Raw genomic sequence first — 10,721 nt, forward strand, 5'->3', positions numbered from 1 at the left:
AAGACAGAAAAGAAATGAGGGTTTGGGGAACAAATATCACAAACAGATCTGTTGGAATGTAATATTAAAGTTCCTTCTAAAATTTATAAGATACTATTGGATTGGAAAACAGGATGAGCAAGTAAAATCTTCAATGATACATTGGGCAATAGATATTGGATACAATATAGATATGGAAGCATGGGAATGATTGTGGAATACGGATATAAAATTTACAGCATGCTATGGTTTAAGAGAAAACTATGAAAATGTTTTATAAAATGTAAAGGGACCCCTGACCATTAGGTCCAGTCTTGGCCGACTCTGGGGTTGCGGCGCTCAATACCGAGTAAACTGGCAAAAATGTTTAAATCAAAATCAAGTAGGTGTTGGAAATGTAAAGAGAAAGAAGGTACTTTCTAGCATATGTGGTGGTCTTTGCAGTAAGGTTAAAGTTTACTGGGAAATGATATGTAATGAATTGAAAAATATGTTTAAAATAACATTTGTAAAAAACAACAACCAGAAGCTTTCCTCCTGGGAATTCTAGGGGTAGAACTACCTAAAGAGTATAGGAATTTATTCATGGATGCGACTACAGTGGCAAGAATGCCCAAAATAAGAAGTTCCGACGAAAGATTGGATACAAAAACTCATGGACTATGCAGAAACGGTGAAACTTACTGGAAAAATAAGAAATCATGACAAACTTTATAAAAGATTGGAAATGGTTTATTGAATATGTACATTTGACACACTATGCCAATACTGGCACATCTTTGACAGCTTCTTGTTCGGCCAAAATGTATATGTAGAACCAGAACACAACAGATGTGGGTTGACAGAACCTCGGACTGCCAGCTGTGTTACTGGATGCTACAGCAGTGAACAGCAGGCTTTAACAAGGGGTAGAGTTTGTTTCTGAAAAGTTCTCTTGACTGCTGCAGACCAAAACAACTGTTACATAAAGTCTCGGGAAGCAATAGCTCCCCTGTCAGTAACTTTATTGTATCTTAGGGCAGAAGACATAAAGCTAGACAAGGCCAATGGTCTTCATCTGCATGAGGCAGCTATGAGCGTTCAGATGTAGTTGGACTGGGCGATGTAGCATCTTCCGAATCCTTGTGCACGATACAGGTTCTTAAAATCTGGATGCAAGTTTCCCGGAACTTCTTTATCCTGAAAGTGTAGACTATGGGATTCATGACCGAGTTGGAATGTGTGAGAAGGATTCCCATGTATGTGAGAGGTTGTGGGGTTGATCGTTGGCCCAAATGCTCGATGCAGTTCAGAATGCACAGTGGCAGCCAACAAACAGCAAATAAGAAGAGGACCAGGGCCAATGACTTGGCTGTTCTGAACTCCTGCCTATAAAATGACCTTTGCCCGTTGACATTCACTGAACAGGGCTGAAGCTTTGTGCGGATGAGGCAGAAGATCTTTGCATAAAGGATGCACATGACAGTCAGTGGAATGAGGGTTCCGGCAACGAAGCTCAAGTATATCATGTATTCCATTTTTATCACATTTGTGAAGGTACAGTTCATGAAATCAGAGTTTTTCGGTTTTGATTTTGCCCATCCAAACGGAACAAATCCCACCAGCAGCGACAAGAGCCAGATTGCTACCAGAGCCCCACGGATTTTTTTCTGACTGCTTTGTATCCTATACCTGTTTTGAGGAGAGAAAAATAAACTCACATCAAATTTGGAAGAGATTCTAATGTTGGTAGTCTTATTTCCTGATAGGGCCTCCTTTTTTGCTTTAATTTCATTGTGCCATTTTTCTTTTGTTTCCTTTTTATTGTTACTTTTTTTTAAAGGGCAAGCTGTATAAAATGTGAGACTATCAGGCTGAATTTATTGATAGCATTTTGCTGATCTGGAGCATTTTGCATATACTAACTTGGTTTTCGATAAATACCAATACAGTGGTACCTCCGGTTATGAACTTAATTCTTTCCAGAGGTCCGTCCTTAAGCTGAAACCGTTCTTAACATGAGGCGCGCTTTTGCTAATGGGACCTCCCGCTGCTGCCACACCGCTGGCACGTGGCTTCCACTCGCATTCTGGGGCAAAGTTCGCAATAAGGGGCATCTACTTCCAAGTTAGAGGAGCTCGTTACCCAAAGCATTCGTAAGGAGGACGGTACACCAGGTTCCACTGTACTTAACAACAACAACAAAAATGCAACAGATACTTTAAAGTGGCTATGTTTAAACTGTGATACAGACTGTGGCTTTATCAGAGAGACCGACAGAAAGCCATTTTAGTGAAGAGGAGGATATTGATCTTGCATTGTGTCATCCCAAAGCAGGACTACAGTGGTACCTTCGTTCTCAAAATTAGTCGGTTCTGGAAGTCCGTTCCAAAACCAAGGCGGGCTTTCCCATAGAAAGTAATGCAAAATGGATTAATCCATTTCAGACAACCCCTAAAACAGAAATTTAACATGAATTTTACTGTCTAACAAGACCATTGATCCATAAAATGAAAGCAATAAACAATGTACTGCAGTCATACAATCAATCAGTAGCTGAACTGGGTTCCACAGAGTCAGTCTCTCTCTCTCTCTCTCTCTCTCTCTCTCTCTCACACACACACACACACACACACACAGCTGCAAAAACAAAAACGCAAAATAAATAGCAAAAACAGACAGACCTCAGCGTAACACTCAAAACGGAAGTGTGGCATTCAAATCAGAAGCATAACACTCAAAACAGCATGTCTGGCTTCTGAAAAAAGTCCACAAACCAGAACAATTACCTTCGGGTTTGCAGTGTTTGGGTTCCAAGTTGTTTGAGTACTAAGGTGTTTGAGAACCAAGGTACCACTGTATTGAGAGAAGATCTTAGCCATGGAAAGATTCCTTCCACACAGGAAGATTTCAGATCACTTTATTATTATTATATTTTACTTGTTTATTAAATTTATACCCTTCTGCCAAGGAGCCTCCTATTACTCAGGAGTGCCCTTTCTATTCTGGCTCACTCACTGCTTTTACACAATGACAATGCCTCATTATAAACAATGAAGTGGTCTACTTCAGGGGTGGCAAAAAGTGGATGAGGAGGAAGAGACAAATAGGTAGCTGTGTGATAAAACCTAGGCACAGGTAGCAAGCTGCCCTACCTCAAGTTAGACCATTGGTCCATCTAGCTCAGTATTTACAAGATGTGTAAAGTCACTGATGGTTGAAGTAGCATTCCCAGTTCCATTACAGTGGTACCTTTGGTTACAAATGGAATCCATTCCGGAGGTCCATACATAACCAGAAACCGCTCATAACATGAGGTGCCATTAGCTGCATATTCCTCCGGCGTGCAATTTCCACTCGATCCCAGGGCAAAGTTTGCAACTGGGAGCGGCTACTTCCAGGTTACTGGAGCTCATAACCCACGGCGTGCTCAACCAGAGGTGTTCACAACCAGAGGTACAACTGTATAGGAATCTACCAGGATTCCTTCCAGCCTTGTGATAAAGAAAGCAGCTTGCTTGCTTCCTGCTCCTGGATATCTTAGGGGTCTAAGCAGACTAAACACTGAATACATTTCTAGGCATAGGGCATCAAAACCATAGTGGTAACATGTCAATAGTCAAGTCAAATGCTGATTAATTTTTTTCTAAAAAAAATATTTCTGAATATTTTTGAGAACTGCAAGAGAGGGCCTTCTCGATAGTGGCACCTGCCCTGTGGAATATGCTCCCATCAGATGTCAAAGAAATAAACAACTTTCTGACTTTTAGAAGACATCTGAAGGCAGCCCTGTTTAGGGAAGCTTTTAATATTTGATGAATTATTATATTTTAATATTTTTTCTGGCCAGATGGGTAGGGTATAAATAATAATAATAATAATAATAATAATAATTATTATTATTATTATTATTATTATTATTATTATTAAAGAGCCAGGGGGAGCTGATCAGAGAATCTTACTGTTGGTTGCAGAAATTATTGAAAGGAACTAAGAGCGAATAGACAGCTTAAAACAACTGACTGGCTTGAAGAGGACGGAAAAATATTGGCATTAATGGAAAAGCTGACACAGAGAAGTTCTGGACCAAAGGGTTGTAGCTCAGTGGCAGGAAATCTGCACGCAGGGGTCCCAGGTTCAATCTCTGGCATCCCCAGAGAGAAAGACGACCACCTGAAAACCTGGACAGCTGCTGCCAGTCAGTGAGGACAGTGCTGAACTAGATAACCAATGGTCTGATTCAGTGTAAAGCAACTTCCTCTGTTTCAAACGCTTTACCAGGAAATTGGATAAAGATTCTTTGGAATTATTCCTTAAACTGGAAACTAACCGGAACCCTATCCTTTAAAGAACTATTGGAATGCTAGATATATTTGTCTTCATATAAATAATTGTGGAGGGCTGTATATCTGAATGTAACCATTAATCTCTATTGGAAGTGATGGATTTTTAATATATATATTTTAACAACCCAAAGGAATTGCATATTCTGTCTGAGCATGACTGGGTTATTTCCAATGCAACCATGCATGCTATGCATCATATTTCTCATGCCTTTTTTATTTTTAGAAATTTTCTGAATGGTACAATTGCAAATGTTTGCTTTTTGCTAAATTTGCATCACTGTTTGCTTAAAACCTCAGGCTACACTATGCTTTGCATGGCAAATTAAACAAAATGCATAAGCGTTCTATCATATGGGGAACTGCTAAACAGAAATGAAAGTTATGGCGCCCTTTTGAACAAGATTCTTATATTGGCAACAGTATTCATATTATTTAATTTAAAGCCAAGCTGAAGAGTTAAAAACTATGCTCCTTCAAAAGAGTTCTAAAATCACCTCTGTATGTTGATTTTAGAACTGTTTTGAAGGAGCATAGGGTTAAGAACTTAATTCGTTCTGGAGGTCCGTTCTTAACCTGAAACTGTTCTTAACCTGAAGCACCACTTTAGCTAATGGGGCCTCCCGCCGCCGCCATGCGATTTCTCGTCCTGAAGTTAAGTTCTTAACCCGAGGTACTATTTCTGGGTTAGCGGAGTCTGTAACCTGAAGCATCTGTAACCTGAAGCGTCTGTAACCCGAGGTACCACTATATATATATTTAACCCAGCTGAAAAATCAGCAGTCATCCGCAAAAAGCAGGTGGAACACAAAAGACAAACCAGGGGGAAGGCCAGCAGCTCCATGGAATTGCTTCTGCTTTCCACACACCAGGTGTCAGATTCAATACACAGCATCTTCAAGTTGGGCTGGCAGAGAACCCAAGTCTGAAACTCTGGTGAGCCACGGCCAGTCAGTGCAAGCAATACTGAGACCAACAATCTGATTCAGTGCAAGGCAACTTCCATTAGTCCTTAAAATCTCTTGCTTCTATATCACCCAAGCATTTAAACAGTAGTGTGCAAACTACCCCCGAGAAATAAGTCACTGACGAAGTAGAACTCACCGAGTAAGCAGCCGTAATCTCAGATATCTGTCGATCGCTATGGCGAGCAAGGACAGGATGGAGGCCTGAGTAAAAATCATGAGTTGACAACACATGAAAAGACAGGCGTAATAGTGGATCTCGATTTCTAAGCTGACTACGATAGCCAGTGGCATGACGAGGCCAACACCAATATCAGCCAGGGCCAGCGAGATAACAAAGTAGAAGGTGGTCTTCTGAAAAGCTGGGTTTAGCTTCACAACCCAAATGACCAGAACATTGCCCAGGATAGCCAGCACTGCAATCACAGCCTCGAAGGCAATGTAAACTCCTTGCACAGGCTCAAGCATCTCGGGAACCAAGACGCTTTCCCCTCGAGGTGAAGAGAGTCCAGGATGAATAGGTGGGAGCCTTCTTCTGAAGCACAGCCAAAATAATTCTGACAGCTGGCTGCAGTTGCAGTTTCATGAGGGAGCAGCAGCAGAGCACCCCATAGCATTGTTTACTGTCAGAAATGACTCAGAACCAACCACTTGCCACATTTGTCCGCAGATAATCACTTTCTAATTCTTAGGAACTGAATCTTTGAAAAGGAAGTTACACTTTGCTTTCGGACTCTGATCTCCTCTGTGGTCTTGAAGGCTTGGCATGGCTAAAGGATGGCAGGGATGGCCTTATTTTATTCTGCTTTCCTCATTTTTTTTTAAAAAATAACATATAGATACAAATATTAGATATCAACATATAGAAACTTTCAAGCACACTGCATAGCAAAGGACTCCGCTGAAGCTCTAGTCAAACTTGCCAATCTCATTTCCGCCCTGGCTTGCCTATGATAGTTATGGAGGATGCAATGTCTGTTTCCTACTGCGTTTCCTCCATTACCTGTTGGGGCAGATACACCTGACACCAACTAGAAAGCTTAATGTAGTGCAGGTGTGGGGAATCTTTGGTCTACCAGAAGTTGCTGAACTACTATTATTCCTGGCCACTGGCTATGCTTGCTGAGGCTGAGGGGATTTGAAATTCAGCAACATCTGGAGGGCCAGAGGTTCCTCACGACTGGTTTAGGTTAATGTATTTAGCTGCAATCATTTACCCACATCCCTGTGAAATCAATGACAGCTACTTGATCCCTGAGACTGTGTTGTCAGTACGGGCCTGTCTGCCCTTCCACTTGCCGTTACCCCCAAGGATGTGGACAGGCTGCTTGGACGCGTGAAACCAACCACCTGTCTCCTTGATCCTTGCCCATCCTGGCTAATAAAAGCAAGCCGGGAATGGCTGGGCGATGGGCTCTGCGGGGTGGTGAATGCTTCCCTCTGTGAGGGAACATTCCCAGACCCGCTGAAAGAGGCGGCCGTTAAACCGCTTCTTTAAAAACCATCTTTAGACCCGGCCAGTATGGCCAACTATCGCCCAGTCTCAAATCTTCCATTCTTGGGCAAGGTGATTGAGCGCGTGGTTGCTGAACAACTCCAGGCATGCCTGGAGGATGCGGACCATTTGGAACCCTTCCAATCGGGATTCAGGCCTCACCATGGGACTGAAACTGCCTTGGTCGCGCTGGTTGATGATCTCCGGCGGGCTAGGGACAAAGGTGAGAGCTGTTTCCTAGTTCTGCTGGATCTCTCAGCGGCCTTTGACACCATTGACCATAACATCCTTCTGGACCGTCTAGAGGGGCTGGGAGCTGGGGGCACTGTCATACAGTGGTTCCGCTCCTTCCTCCTGGGCCGTGTTCAGAAAGTGGTGGTGGGGGATGAGTGTTCAGACCCCTGGGCTCTCACTTGTGGGGTGCCTCAGGGTTCTGTCCTCTCCCCCATGCTTTTTAACATCTATATGAAGCCGCTGGGGGAGATCATCAGGGGGTTTGGACTGGGTGTCCATCAATATGCAGATGATACCCAGCTCTACCTCTCTTTCAAATCAGAACCAGTGAAGGCAGTGAAGGTCCTGTGTGAGTGCCTGGAGGCGGTTGGAGGATGGATGGCGGTTAATGGATTGAAGTTGAATCCTGACAAGACAGAAGTACTGTTTTTGGGGGACAGGGGGCGGGCTCGTGTGGAGGACTCCCTGGTCCTGAATAGGGTAACTGTGCCCCTGAAGGACCAGGTGCGCAGCCTGGGAGTCATTTTGGACTCACAGCTATCCATGGAGGCGCAGGTCAATTCTGTATCCAGGGCAGCTCCACCTGGTACGCAGGCTGAGACCCTACCTGCCCGTGGACTGTCTCGCCAGAGTGGTGCATGCTCTAGTTATCTCCCGCTTGGACTACTGCAATGCGCTCTACGTGGGGCTACCTTTGAAGGTGACTCGGAAACTACAACTAATCCAGAATGCGGCAGCTAGACAACTAATCCAGCAGCTAGACTGGTGACTGGGGGCGGCCGCCGAGACCACATAACACCGGTCTTGAAAGCCCTAAATTGGCTCCCAGTACGTTTCTGAGCACAATTCAAAGTGTTGGTGCTGACCTTTAAAGCCCTAAACGGCCTCGGTCCAGTATACCTGAAGGAGCGTCTCCACCCCCATCGTTCTGCCCGGACGCTGAGGTCCAGCGCCAAGGGCCTTCTGGTGGTTCCCTCATTGCGAGAAGCAAAGCTACAGGGAACCAGGCAGAGGGCCTTCTCGGTAGTGGCGCCCGCCCTGTGGAACGCCCTCCCATCAGATGTCAAAGTGATAAATAACTACCTGACATTCAGAAGACATCTTAAGGCAGCCCTGTTCAGGGAAGTTTTTAATCTGTGATATTTTACTGTATCTTTGGTTTCTATGGAAGCCGCCCAGAGTGGCTGGGGAAACCCAGCCAGATGGGCGCGGTACAAATAAATTATTATTATTATTATTATTATTATTATTATTATTATTATTATTATTATTATTGTCTCGTGCCTAGAAAGCACAGCCCAGGCAAGTTTCCCTTGCTCCACTCCTTTCCCAGGGGAAAAAATGCTCTTAAACTCTAATTTGACGCACCTGGATGTAGTTTTAGCTTCCACCCCATAACGTCTGATGAGAGTTAGGTGGCACCAGAGATGTTAATTTTATATGCATTTGAGCTTTGCATAGAAATACTGCAGACTGTATCTCTTGTGTTTTGTGGCTTCACATATTGCTCTTCTTCTTCTTCTTCTTCTTCTTCTTCTTCTTCTTCTTCAGATAAAAATATTATTGGACACTCACAATTTCCTTGAGTGGTGAGACATTCCAAAGGTAGCCCTTCTAGTCACTTATGAATGAGAGAGACCACTGCAGATGGATGGTGACTATGTAATACAGTCATATCTCAGAGGTCGAATGGAATCCATTCAGAAAGTCTGTTTGACTTCCAAAATGTTCGGAAACCAAGGCGCAGCTTCCAATTGGCTGCAGGAAGGTCCTGCAGTCAATCGGAAGCTGTGGAAGCTGCATCGGATGTTCAGGTTCCAATGCACGTTCGCAAACCAGAACAATCACTTCCGGGTTTGAGGCGTTTGGGAGCCAAAACATTCGAGTCGCAAGGCATTCGATTTCCAAGGTACGACTGTATACAAGTAGAGTGGACAGTGGTGGGTAACCTCAGGTCTTGGGGCCTAATCCAGCCCTGTAGGCTTCTCTTCCTGCCGTCGGACAGAGGTTTTCCAAGGATTGCTGTTTTCTCCAATTCAGCAGTAAAATACGGGTTTTCTTGGGGAAAATGCCAGGACAAAAAAAAAAAAACAAAAACCTGCACAGACACAGGCCTGGAAAGCCAAGACCGGTGCCTAATAAGTGTGGAGCAAAAGTAAGTGTGGATGAGGCCTTCGTCTGGATGGGAAACTGAGAAGGTTGTTTCAGTGTGTGCAGCAATTAGCCTACTCTTACAAAGATAAAATTCCATTCATTTCTCTGGCTACTTTTGCATCTGGTGTTGACCTCAGAAGGTTGCCCAAAAGAATGGCTTTTGGACTGAAAAAGGGTTCCCTATCCCTGAAGTGGAGCATAAATTGCAGGAAAGAGGCATTCCTACAAGGCCACAAATTTACTACCCTACCAGGCCCTTAAAGAGGTGCCTTCAGTTAGCTCACTCTCTGTCTCAGCATCTTCCAAACTGCGAACCACTGTGTTCTCTCTCTCTCTCTCTCTCTCTCTCTCTCTCTCTCACACACACACACACACACCCCTCTTCCCAATTTTCTAGCTGTCCTAACCACACAGTCTTTCTTTTTCCACTTGCATTTTCTGTTTCTTTAAATTACAGAGGCTTGTGAAGACATTTTGGTCAATATTCTGCATTTTGATCAATCAGTTTTCTGCAATTTTCTGTGTGTAATGCAAATGTTACTATGGTTGAGTTTAATAAATAGTCTTATTTACAACGACATATTTCTTTACTATGTTGTGGGATGTAGGTGGAAATATAGATACATTAAAGAACACAAATTTGTCACTGCATCTTTCTGTTTGCTTAAAGAAGGTGGATTTCATGGAGAATGAGGAATATTTTCTGAAAAGGGGGTAGTAGGCCAAATAAGTTTGGGAACCTCTGCCTCAGGGTGTCAAATGGTGTTGATAAAGTATTCTAGTTTAGGCTAAGTTAGACTTTGTTATTTTTGTGTGTATGTAGTTTCCCAAATCTTCCTAAATTCTGAATTGGTCGTCTTAGACCTTTTTGTTTTATTTGGTAACAGGGTTCTTACTATGCTGCTCTTTTAGTATTCTTAATAAAACATATATTTGTTACTTCTGTGTGGCTATTTGGGCAAAGCCTTGGTCTAAGAATGCCTCAATTCTCTTTGGTCATAGTTGTTTATCTTGCTTGAGGCTTCAGGAAGAAGAGAGTGGGAACTTTGGTTCTTGTTCCCTGGAGTCATGGCATCCTGTATACCCTCAGGTTTCTCCTTGGCTGTTAACAGGAGTGACATTTAGCATTACCTTGGGGCGGGGCAGGGTATTGGTTGGAAACTGAAGCCCTATAACCTTGACATAGTAACTTTGAGGAGGTTTTTTTCAGAGTTGTCTAGTATTCGTTTTGTGATCTTGCAAGAGAGTGCAAGCAGATAACCAAGCAACTGTAGACACAGAGGAAAACTGTAAGAACAGCTAACCTCAGCCTCTATAAATACACCCATTTACTAGAAATATTTTAACCACTATCTAAGGAACCATGATTTTAAGATTAGAAAACACAATATAAATACTAGCAACCCCCATCAACAAGAATAGGGAAACCAGTACCTAATGATCTTTGAAGATGATAACTGTGCACAAAATCAGGATTGTGTGTGCTTGGGAAAACTTAAAATTAATAAGTACAGTTAACTTGGCAAAACCTGAATTTTAATAGCATTATTTTATTTTTCTTAAATTTTTATT

At 43.0% G+C, this 10,721-nt stretch overlaps 1 protein-coding gene across 1 annotated transcript; it reads right to left on the minus strand.

The window, feature by feature from the left end:
- Nucleotides 1–689: 689 nt before the first annotated feature.
- On the minus strand, nt 690–5,891 carry LOC309535013 (adenosine receptor A3-like). Its single transcript, XM_082227670.1, has 2 exons — nt 5,406–5,891; nt 690–1,650 (listed from the first exon to the last, which is right to left on the minus strand). The coding sequence occupies exons 1-2, from the start codon at nt 5,732–5,734 to the stop codon at nt 1,050–1,052; spliced, it is 930 nt and encodes a 309-aa protein (XP_082083796.1). The 5' UTR covers nt 5,735–5,891; the 3' UTR covers nt 690–1,049.
- Nucleotides 5,892–10,721: the final 4,830 nt, after the last annotated feature.

This window comes from Podarcis vaucheri (assembly GCF_965113315.1).
Source record: "Podarcis vaucheri genome assembly, chromosome: 6".
Classification (NCBI taxonomy): Eukaryota; Metazoa; Chordata; class Lepidosauria; order Squamata; family Lacertidae; genus Podarcis; species Podarcis vaucheri.